General features: G+C 38.9%; 1 protein-coding gene across 1 annotated transcript in view; it reads right to left on the bottom strand.

Moving 5' to 3' along the window:
• Positions 1 to 12,448, bottom strand: part of C15H8orf34 (chromosome 15 C8orf34 homolog) — a 520,738-nt gene that overhangs the window by 306,045 nt on the left and 202,245 nt on the right. Inside the window, 1 exon segment of the mRNA XM_049853855.1 lies at positions 5,670 to 5,842. Coding sequence (XP_049709812.1) covers positions 5,670 to 5,842 — 173 coding nt within the window.

Consider the following 12,448-nt stretch of genomic DNA (forward strand, 5'->3'; position numbering starts at 1 on the left):
AAATACTTAATGACCAATGAATGGATAAACAAATTGTGCTACATACGTACAACGGAATACTAAGCATCTATAAAGAATAATGATGAGTCTGCAAAACATCTTATAGCATGGATGACTCTGGAGGACATTATTATGCTGAATGAAACAAGTCAAGCACAAAAGGACAAATATTGTATGATATCCCTTCTACAGAAAGACAAAAATAGGTATACATACAAAAATCAACATTCTTTGGTGGCTACCAGGAGTGGGAGAGGCAAGGAGGGGGAATCAATCCTGGATAGTAGATGCTTGATATTTTTGGTGATGGGAACGGCAATACCAAACGGGTGTAAAGTATGTACAACTTAACCAAGGTAAATGATGACAATAAGAAATATACAAGATTAAGGGACTTTATTAGTAAATGCTATCATATACACAATTTGGCAACAACAGCACCAACAAACCAAAAATACAGCAGTGGTTACACAGGTAGGTATATTTGCATATATGTGTGTAGCAAGGTATACGTATGTACATACATATGCATATACAGGCGTATCTGTAGGCATAGATATATACATGTTTGTGCTGCCCATGTATTCGTGTATAAAATAAAGCATGAAGGGGACACAGTCATGGCTACATCCCAGACATAACCAAACACATCTCAGGATTAGTTTACTGAGTTTGAAGGCTCAGGACCATAGCCTCCGGGAACAACTCAGTCAATTGGCATAATAAAGGCTACAACGTTTATGTTCTACATTCTAGTATGTAAGTAGTGTCTGGGATCTTAAAAGCTGTGACCAGTCTTCTAAGATACAAATATCGGTCTCTACTCATCTGGAACAAAAGAGAAAGAAGGAAAACAAAGGCTCAAAGAAGAATATAGTCTACAGGACTAATTTCCTACATGAACCACGGCCTCATCTATCCAGAGATCAGAACTAGATGGTGCCTGGCTACAATTACAGAGCGTTCTGACCAGGGATGGCATAGATGGTCCCAGAGAGAAGGTGAGAAAATTATAGAACAAAACTCTATGTCTCAACAACAACAACCAAAAAAAAAAAAAAAATCCAAACTTACTGAACCAGTAGAGACTAGAGGGACCCCTGAGACTACCAGTCTGAGATCCTTTAAACTCTGAACTGAAACTATTCTCGGAAGTCACCTTTCAGCTAAATAACAGACTGGCTCATAAAATAAACAATATCACCCATGAGTCCTGTGTTCCTTCAAAAAGAAAAAAAATTGTCATCCTCTATATAAGACCAAACGGCCAACATTTACTCTATTTTTTTTTTTTTATAGATGAGATGAGAAGGTCAGGGGGAGCAGGTAGCTGCATTAATGGAAGGGGAACAACCAGAATGGAAATATGGAAAATGCTGACACAATGTGGAAAATGAAACCAATATCACTGAACAATATGTATAGAAACTGTTAAACGGGAACTTAATTTGCTGTGTAAACTTTCACCAAAAACTCAATAAAATATTTACAAAAAGAAAAATAGAAGTCATGCTTGACTCTTCTCTCAGGAGTCCAGAATATAATTTAGTCAGAGTGACAGTTAAGATTGTGTGTCAATTTGGCTGGGCCATGATTCTCAGTGTTTTGGCAGTTGTATAATGTCGTGATCACTTCTCTGTCAAAATCTGATACGTGATCACACCCATGATGGAATCTGCTGAGTGGTACAGGTGGGGGTGGGGCCTGTGGCAGCTCACTGCCTCCTCAGCCTTCATCTCTCCACCTTCCACTGCCTACTTCCTTTCTGCTTGCCTTGCAAAGGTTGTTGGCTTGTTCTGGATCTAGTAGCTGTCTCCTGTCTGACCTGTGGTTCTTGGGACTTGAGCTAGCAGCCTACCTTTCCATCTTGGGATTTGCCAATCTTCACGGCCTGTGAGCAAGAGTCCTGCTCCCCGACCTGCCTATCTTGGGTTTGCCAGCGCCTGGAGCTATGTGACTCAGGAGAAACCTTGTTGTCTTGCCTGCCAACCTCCGGGATTTCTCAACCATCACAGCCTGTGAGCAGGAGCCCTACTCTCTGACCTGCTCATCTGCCAGCTTCTGCGGCTCCGTGAATTGGGAAAGGCCTCTATCCTGATCCAAGGACTTGGGACTTTCCAACCCCTAAATCGTGTGAGCTGTTTCACTGATATAAATCTCTCTGTATATATTTATATGCTTTACTGGTTTTTCTTCTCTAGAGAACCCACCTAAGACATTTGGTACCAGGAGTGGGGTGCTGCTCTAACAGATGCTTAAAATGTGGAAGCAGTTTTGAAACTGTGAATGGATAGAGTTGTGACAGCCACAGAGGACCAGAGCAGCAGAGTACCTGCAGCCACAGAGAAGCAGCAATAGCAGAGAACCAGCAGCAGCAGAGCCAGGAGACCAGTGCAAGATGGCACTGGAGCCGACCTATGGAGCAAGTGACCTGAGTGTCTGTGTGCAAGAGGCTTCCTGGCAGAGTGAAATGCCTCTGGGCACTTATTGGTGGAGGTAGGCTTGCTGACCCACAGAGCCAGAGAGCTGAGTGCCTGTGTGCAGCAGGCTTCCTGATGGAGTAGGGTGCATCCAGGCACCTCCCAGTAGAGCTACAGAGCTTTGGAATACTTGCCCCAGCAAAGCAGATGTGGGTGTGAGGCCTGAAGAGCCAAGAGACCAAAAAACCAGGAAGCAGAAGCTGAAAAGACAAGGAACACAAGAAGCTGAGCTGTCTCAGTCTCAGAAGGTATGGCCAGGACCTCTGGGGTTTCAAAGGGTGGAGCCATGGTCTCTGGTGTTTCTAAGAGTGGTGTTGCCACTCAGATGGACTAGGAGAATGATGTGCCTAAAGCTGAGGGAGCAGAGTTGCTGTCCCAGTGGGCCTGGAAAGTGGAGCTGAAGCCCAAGGCCGAAGGGCCTCCACTCAGAATGTGGAGAGTGTGACCAACATCTAGAGTCTGGAGGGCAGAGCTATTGTGTAAATGCTCTAGAGAACAGAGGATTATTTTCAAAGTCTTGAGGGCTAATAAAATGTGTTCTACTGATTTGCTTGCTGCCTGTTATCCCTTCTTTCTCTCCAGTTTCTCCCATTTTTAAATGGAAATGCCTAGCTTGTGCCTGTTCTGCCACTACACCTTTGGAACCAGATAACTTGTATTCTAGGTTTCCCAGATAAAGAGGAATTTTTGGCTTTTGGACTTGGAGTTAAGACTTCTGCTATGATATGATGGGATGAATGTATTTTGCATGTTACAAGGATGTGATTTTTGGGGGCCCAAAGAGTGGAAGGTCATGGATTGAATTATGTCCTCCCAAAAATGTGTGTGTCAACTTGTGGTCAGGCCATGATTCCCAGTACTGTGTGGTTGTCTTCCACTTTGTGATTTTCCTATGTGTTATAAATCATAATCTCTGCCTGTGGTTAAAAGAATTAGGGTGGAATTGTAACACCACCCTTACTCAGGTCACTTCCCCGATCCAGTGTAAACGGATGTGGCCTGCACCACCTTTTATCTCTCAAGATAAAAGGAAAAGGAAGCAGACAGACAGTTGGGGACTATATACTATATACCACCAAGAAAGCAGTACCAAGAGCAGAGTGCATCCTTTGGACACAGGGTCCTTGCGCCTGAGAAGCTCTCGACCAGGGGAAGATTGAGGACAAGGACCTTCTTCCAGAGTTGACAGAAAGAGAAAGCCTTCCCCTGGAGCTGACGCCTTGAATTTGGACTTCTAGCCTACTTTACCATGAGGAAATAAATTTCTCTTTCTTAAAGCCATCCACTTGTGGTATTTCTGTTACGGCAGTACTAGATGACTAAGACAGTCAACTAATGCTTAAGACTACTTAATTATAGTACAAAAGCATTATTATTTAAAAGCAAGAGCTAATATGACTCTATGGTCATTAAAAAATTTCTCTCCCCAATCCTTTCCTATTCATCCAAATCAAATTCTGTGTGAGTCCCTGGTATAAATTTGGGGCAAGAAATCCAGTTCTGTCATAGGAGATGGGAGAAAAATGATACTAACCCAAAGTTTATCATCACTCTTTAAGTTTAATTCAAATATGCATGTATTCTTCTATTCAAATGGGGCATCCAGGCAGGATTTCACCACTTTATTCATTTCACAGCATAACACCTCGACTCATAACATAAAGGAAAGTGAAACTTAAAAGAACTTTTCAAAGCAAATATTAGAGGGAGATCTTCATGGACTGAGTTTTCTGGGTAAAGAGCTCAACCAGGATTGCAGAAAACATTTCTCTTTATTGGACAATCAAACTAACAAAAACTAGGAGGAAAATTGACACACTAACATTTTCAATAAATAGTTCTGGTTATTATTATGACTAAATGAAAGCAAAATGAAAGTTGACATTCTCTATTTTATATTTAAGAACTAAATATCTACCAGTGAATAAAGTTAAAGGTCTAGTGGGTTTCATAAGTCTGGTATTAAAAATAAAATTGCCCTCACTGACAGCTGAAATGGATCTGGCATTTCACAAAAGAAGGTAAATGGGTTTTTAAAAATGCTTTTCTTCTCCTTATACAGGGCACCTCAACTATTTAAATAACTTAAAAGTTATTTCTCAAATAGAATCAATCTTCTCTATGCCTGAAGCACACTAATGAGTATTCTGAATTTCCCCTCCCTCCAGCCAAGTGATAAGTCAAAGCAAAGAACCCCTGAAAGCTATTACATTGTAGAAAATACAATTTTCTCCTTGAGAAAGAATAGTTACTGGTTGCCAGCTGCTAAATTTAACATAAAAAATATCAAATTACTGTTGCTATGCTATGCATAAGAAAAATTCTTCTGTCATGGTCAGCTAATAGCAGTCACAAAAAGTTTTTTAGCTCTGTCACATTTCAATTTATGAGTATGTATTTAAATCAGCTATTACAAACTCATAAAAGCCACACCTCCAACTTCCTTGTAGAAGTTTTCATTTTTATTTTGCTTTTCATCCACTTGGTTGGTATTACAAAAAAAAAAAAAGTTATTCTGAATATACTTTTTCTAATAAACATGATCAGGACATTGCAACGTTATCCCCACCTCTACCAGCTTGCTGACAATTAAGGTAAATCTCCCTCACCATTCTGAGCATGACAGATCTGAGTAAAATGAGAGAAAATGGACTTTCAAATTCACAAGTCATAATAGTTTCAAAAATTAAGCCAAGAAATAGTTAGTAATTATATTCAATCATAATTTCCAACTCCAAATGTAAATAGTTCTAAACCAGTATTTCTCTGATTACATTTCAAGTTAACTCTGCCTTGTATATTCTATTATGCTTTTAAGAGTTTTCTTCTCCTTATTGCCTAACTACCCCTCTCTGGCAAATCCGAATTCCTTCTTCCCAAATTCTTGACTCCACTCACACCCTGTCAAATATTATAGCAGTTCTTGATCAACAGCTTATCTCCTTCAAATTATTTCTTTATTTAGTTAAATGTGAAGAAAAAATCTAAACCGAAACCCACCAGCAAGTCTAACACTGTCATTTCAACAAAAAAAAAAAAAATTAATTTTTATCCTCTGTGGAGCCCAACAAGATTCCCCATATGAAATTACTAAGAGTTATTACATCAAAATCATGCACTTGGACTTATTTTGCCTTCACTTTTTAATTACTGGCCATATTCAGAATCTTAGAAGACATCTCATCTCACCTTCCTGCAGGGCTAGAGCTGCTGTCTTCACTTTCCCACTGTTCATTCTTACTTCTTGGAATTGGGGGCTGCAGCATTTCCGCAGCTAATGGATCGGCATCATTTTCTTCTCGACCAATCCATTCTCCAATCACACGGGGTCGCAGAAGAGATGAATTAAAAGCCAATGTTTCCTGAAGAGGAAAAAAGAATGTGTTGTTGTAGTGTTTATTCCTGTTAACAGGATACCAGGGAAATAATCTTGTCTGGAGTTTTGGCTGCTTGATCGAATCCACATGCTTCCCCTTTTCTTTCTGAATCGACTTAAAACTAAAGTTCTCTCAATCTCTACCAGATGACTTACTCTGAGTAATTTACGTTAATTACTAAAGGTCACTAGGAGAGGAACCAGGAGTGAAATCTGTTTTGGATCTTCAGGCTGAATGTGTGCATGAAGAGGAGCAGGAAGAGCACCTGTGGCACACAGTGAGCACTGCACAGCCCCTACAGGGAAGGAGCTTGGCGTTGACCAGAAATGGGAAATGATTTCTCAGTACGAGTCTAGAGTGGGACCAGGAGTCAGGAGCAAGGGGACACAGGACTGGCAACGTGCATTGTCCCCAGTTCAAAAGCATTTTGGACTTTTAGGAATCCACTAGGAGGTCTGAAGCAGGACAACAGCAATGGCAGGTATGATGTGCTAATTCAAGTTATTTGAAAGTAATCTTTTTTCACAGGCTTGGATACGATGCAGTTATTTAAATAATATTGTACGAGAAATCTGAATGCATATAATTGCTAAGGATATTTTGGTAAGTGGAAAAAGTGTACGTTAAAAAAAGCAGTATCAGTAGTATAATCCAATTTTTGTTTAAAAAATTCATATGGGTGTATATATGCCATTCCTTCACTTATTCATTCACTTCCTCATTTTCCAATATTATTAGGACCTACTGTAAGCCAGGTACTGCTTGATAAACTGGGGAAACAATGGTGTACAAAATTATAATTTTAATAGTGGTTTTATCTGGATGGGAGGACTACAGGTAATTTTTATTTCTTTTTGCATTTCCCTATTTTTAAAAAGTCTATGATAAACATGTACTTGTATTATAATGAGAAAAAAACATATTTTTTAAAACTTCTTGATCTGAGCAACACAGGCCCTGCTCAAATTAATTATAATTTTTAATATTATAAGGGTCTTGAACAATTCCTTAAAAACTGAAACCTTGTCTTATGAGTCTTTTACAAGTCACAAAAACAATCAAATACAACACACGATATAAATGCAATACCACAAAATAGATAATTTACAATTACCATACAAATAGTGAAATATAATTTAGAACTTATTTGAAGAGTATTTATCCAAGCAATAAAAATGCAGCCAATAAAGGTTTAACAGTGTTTGTATGACTTAGCAGCTAATCGGAACTCCTCCTGTGTGTATGTTCCAAGAGTCAGGAAATCAAGGTAGCACAAGGGCATTCAGCTGTGAAATCGCGCAATTAAATTACTGTTTTAAAATAACTGAATAGGCATACGCATCTGCCAAAAGTCTGCATTACCTGAAGTACAAGGATTAAAATTAAGAACAATATTGTTAAATTTTAAATCCGTATTTACTTTTAAAACTGGATTAGGGAAGCGAGAGTTGCAGAATCAACAAATTTATAAACACACAGCTTCAATCAGTTGCAGCCTGTGTGGCTTTGAAATGTTACTTTTTCTCTGAATTTCATCCTCTTCAACCGTAAAATAGCCATGATGGGAATAACAGGACCTATTGTATGAAATTAATTAGGAGGTAACTCAGTTAAACCATAATATTCTGTGCATAGAAAGTGAATGTACTTCGTTTTTATTAGTTGCGGTAAAGTCAAACACAAGTATTTCAGGAAGCAGATTGTATTCAAATCACTTCATCTGTGTAATACGTCTGAAAAAATGGTAAACATAATTGCTTGAATGGGCAAGATGGGGGTTAACAGACAACTGGATGTTAATATGGCGTTATGGATTGAACTGTGTCCCCCAAAAATATCTGTCAACTTGGCTGGGCCATGATTCCCAGTATTTTGTGATTGTCTACCATTTTGTCATCTGATGGGACTTTCCTGTGGTAAATCCTGTATATATGATGTTAATGAGGTGGGATTAGCAGCAGTTATGTTAATGAGGCAGGACTCAATCTACAAGGTTGTGGGTTTTTTTTTTTTTTAACTTTTAGTGAGCTTCAAGTGAACGTTTACAAATCAAGTCAGACTGTCACATATAAGTTTATATACACCTCACTCCATACTCCCACTTGCTCTCCCCCTAATGAGTCAGCCCTTCCAGTCTCTCCTTTTGTGACAATTTTGCCAGCTTCCAACTCTCTCTGTCCTCCCATCCCCCCTCCAGACAGGAGATGCCAACACAGTCTCAAGTGTCCACCTGATACAAGTAGCTCACTCTTCGTCAGCACCTCTCTCCTACCCACTGTCCAGTCCCTTTCATGTCTGATGAGTTGTCTTCGGGAATGGTTCCTGTCCTGGGAAAACAGAAGGTTTGGGGACCATGACCATCAGGATTCCTCTAGTCTCAGTCAGACCATTAAGTATGGTCTTTTTGTGAGAATTTGGGGTCTGCATCCCACTGATCTCCTGCTCCCTCAGGGGTTCTCTGTTGTGCTCCCTGTCAGGGCAGTCATCGATTGTGGCCGGGCACCAACTATTTCTTCTGGTCTCAGGATGATGTAAGTCTCTGGTTCATGTGGCCCTTTTCTGTCTCTCGGGCTCATAGTTATCGTGTGACCTTGGTGTTCTTCATTCTCCTTTGATCCAGATGAGTTGAGACCAATTGATGCATCTTAGATGGCCGCTTGTTAGCATTTAAGACCCCAGATGCCACAGTTCAAAGTGGGATGCAGAATGTTTTCATAATAGACTTATTTTGCCAATTGACTTAGAAGTCCCCTTAAACCATGGTCCCCAAACCCCCACCCTTGCTCCGCTGACCTTTGAAGCATTCAGTTTATCCCAGAAACTTCTTTGCTTTTGGCCCAGTCCAGTTGAGCTGCCCTTCCATGTAGTGAGTATTGTCCTTCCCTTCACCTAAAGTAGTTCTTATCTACTAACTAATCAATAAAAAACCCTCTCCCACCTTTCCTCCCTCCCCACCTCATAACCACAAAAGTACGTGTTCTTCTCAGTTTATACTATTTCTCAAGATCTTATACTAGTGGTCTTACACAATATTTGTCCTTTTGCCTCTGACTAATTTCACTCAGCATAATGCCTTCCAGGTTCCTCCATGTTATGAAATGTTTCACAGATTCGTCACTGTTCTTTATCGATGCGTAGTATTCCACTGTGTGAATATACCACAATTTATTTATCCATTCATCCATTGATGGACACCTTGGTTGCTTCCAGCTTTTTGCTATTGTAAACAGAGCTGCAATAAACACGGGTGTGCATACATCTGTTTGTGTGAAGGCTCTTATTTCTCTAGGGTATATTCTAAGGAGTGGGATTTCTGGGTTGTATGGTAGTTCTATTTCTAACTGTTTAAGATAACGCCAGATAGATTTCCAAAGTGGTTGTACCATTTTACATTCCCACCAGTAGCGTATAAGAGTTCCAATCTCTCCACAGCCTCTCCAACATTTATTATTTTGTGTTTTTTGGATTAATGCCAGCCTTGTTGGAGTGAGATGGAATCTCATTGTAGTTTTCATATGCATTTCTCTAATGGCTAATGATCGAGAGCATTTTCTCATGTATCTGTTAGCTGCCTGAATATCTTCTTTAGTGAAGTGCGTGTTAATATCCTTTGCCCACTTCTTGATTGGGTTGTTTGTCTTTTTGTGGTTGAGTTTTGACAGAATCATATAGATTTTAGAGATCAGGCACTGGTTGGAGATGTCATAGCTGAAAATTCTTTCCCAGTCTATAGGTGGTCTTTTTACTCTTTTGGTGAAGTCTTTAGATGAGCATAGGTGTTGGATTTTTAGGAGCTCCCAGTTATCTGGTTTCTCTTCATCATTTTTGGTAATGTTTTGTATTCTGTTTATGCCTTGTATTAGGGCTCCTAGGGTTGTCCTTATTTTTTCTCCCATGATCTTTATCGTTTTAGTCTTTATGTTTAGGTCTTTGATCCACTTGGAGTTAGTTTTTGTGCATGGTGTGAGGTATGGGTCCTGTTTCATTTTTTTGCAAATGGACATCCAGTTATGCCAGCATTTCTTAAAAAGACTATCTTTACCCCAATTAACTGACACTGGGCCTTTGTCAAATATCAGCTGCTCATATGTGGATGGATTTATACCTGGGTTCTCAATTCTGTTCCATTGGTCTATGTGCCTGTGTGCCTGTTGTTGTACCAGTACCAGGCTGTTTTGACTACTATGGCTGTATAATAGGTTCTGAAATAAGGTAGAGTGAGGCCTCCCACTTTCTTCTTCTTTTTCAGTAACGCTTTACTTATCCGAGGCTTCTTTCCCTTCCATATGAAGTTGGTGATTTGTTTCTCCATCACATTAAAAAATGACGTTGGAATTTGGATCGGAAGTGCATTGTATGTATAGATGGCTTTTGGTAGAATAGACATTTTTACTATGTTAAGTCGTCCTATCCACAAGCAAGGTATGTTTTCCACTTAAGTAGGTCCTTTTTAGTTTCTTGCACTAGTACTTTGTAGTTTTCTTTGTATAGGTCTTTTACATCTTTGGTAAGATTTATTCCTAAGTATTTTATCTTCTTGGGGGCTACTGTGAATGGTATTGATTTGGTTATTTCCTCTTCGATGTTCTTTTTGTTGATGTAGAGGACTCCAAGTGATTTTTGTATGTTTACCTTATAACCTGAGACTCTGCCAAACTCTCCTATTAGTTTCAGTGTTTTCTGGAGGATTCCTTAGGGTTTTCTGTGTGTAAGATCATGTCATCTGCAAATAGAGATAATTTTACTTCCTCCTTGCCAATCCGGATGCCCTTTATTTCTTTCTCTAGCCTAATTGCTCTGGCTAGGACCTCTAGCACAATGTTGAATAAGAGCAGTGATAAAGGGCATCCTTGTCTGGTTCCCGTTCTTAAGGGAAATGCTTTCAGGTTCTCTCCATTTAGAGTGATGTTGGCTGTTGGCTATGTATAAAAAATTATGTTGAGGAATTTTCCTTCAATTCCTATTTTGCTGAGAGTTTTTATCATAAATGGGTGTTGGACTTTGTCAAATGCCTTTTCTGCATCAACTGATAAGATCATGTGGTTTTTGTCTTTTGTTTTATTTATATGGTGGATTACATTAATGGTTTTTCTAATATTAAACCAGCCTTGCGTACCTGGTATAAATCCCACTTGGTCATGGTGGATTATTTTTTTGATATGTTGTTGAATTCTATTGGCTAGAATTTTGTTGAGGATTTTTGCATCTATGTTCATGAGGGATATAGGTCTGTAATTTTCTTTTTTTGTGATGTCTTTACCTGGTTTTGGTATCAGGGAGATGGTGGCTTCATAGAATGAGTTAGGTAGTATTCCGTCATTTTCTATGCTTTGAAATACCTTTAGTAGTAGTGGTGTTAACTCTTCTCTGAAAGTTTGGTAGAACTCTGCAGTATAGCCATCCGGGCCAGGGCTTTTTTTTTGTTGGGAGTTTTTTGATTACCTTTTCAATCTCTTTTTTTGTTATGGGTCTATTTATTTGTTCTACTTCTGATTGTGTTAGTTTAGGTAGGTAGTGTTTTTCCAGGAATTCCTCCATTTCTTCTAGGTTTGCAAATTTGTTAGAGTACAATTTTTTGTAATAATCTGATATGATTATTTTAATTTCAGTTGGGTCTGTTGTGATGTGGCCCATCTCACTTCTTATTCAGGTTATTTGTTTCCTGTATTTCTTTAGTCAGTCTGGCCAATGGTTTATCAGTTTTGTTAATTTTTTCAAAGAACCAGCTTTTGGCTTTGTTAATTCTTTCAATGGTTTTTCTGTTCTCTAATTCATTTAGTTCAGTTCTAATTTTATTATTTGTTTTCTTCTGGTGCCTGATGGATTCTTTTGTTGCTCACTTTCTATTTGTTCAAGTTGTAGGGACAGTTCTCTGATTTTGGCTCTTTCTTCTTTTTGTATGTGTGCATTTATCGATATAAATTGGCCTCTGAGCACCGCTTTTGCTGTGTCCCAGAGGTTTTGATAGGAAGTATTTTCATTCTCGTTGCATTCTATGAATTTCCTTATTCCCTCCTTAATGTCTTCTATAACCCAGTCTTTTTTCAGGAGGGTATTGTTCAGTTTCCAAGTATTTGATTTCTTTTCCCTAATTTTTCTGTTATTGATTTCCACTTTTATGGCCTTGTTGTCTGAGAAGATGCTTTGTAATATTTCGATGTTTTGGATTCTGCAAAGGTTTGTTTTATGACCTAATATGTGGTCTATTCTAGAGAATGTTCCATGTGCGCTAGAAAAAAAGTATACTTTGCAGCAGTTGGGTGGAGAGTTCTGTACAAGTCAATGAGGTCAAGTTGGTTGATTGTAGTAATTAGGTCTTCCGTGTCTCTATTGAGCTTCTTACTGAATGTCCTGTTCTTCTCCAAAAGTGGTGTGTTGAAGTCTCCTACTATAATTGTGGAGGTGTCTATCTCACTTTTCAGTTCTGTTAAAATTTGTTTTATGTATCTTGGAGCCCTGTCATTGGGTGCATAAATATTTAACATGGTTATATCTTCCTGGTCAATTGTCCCTTTAATCATTATGTAGTGTCCTTCCTTATCCTTTGTGGTGGATTTAACTTTAAAGTCTATTTTGTCAGAAATTAATATT

The sequence above is a fragment of the Elephas maximus genome, chromosome 15 (genome assembly GCF_024166365.1).
Source record: "Elephas maximus indicus isolate mEleMax1 chromosome 15, mEleMax1 primary haplotype, whole genome shotgun sequence".
Taxonomy (NCBI): Eukaryota; Metazoa; Chordata; class Mammalia; order Proboscidea; family Elephantidae; genus Elephas; species Elephas maximus.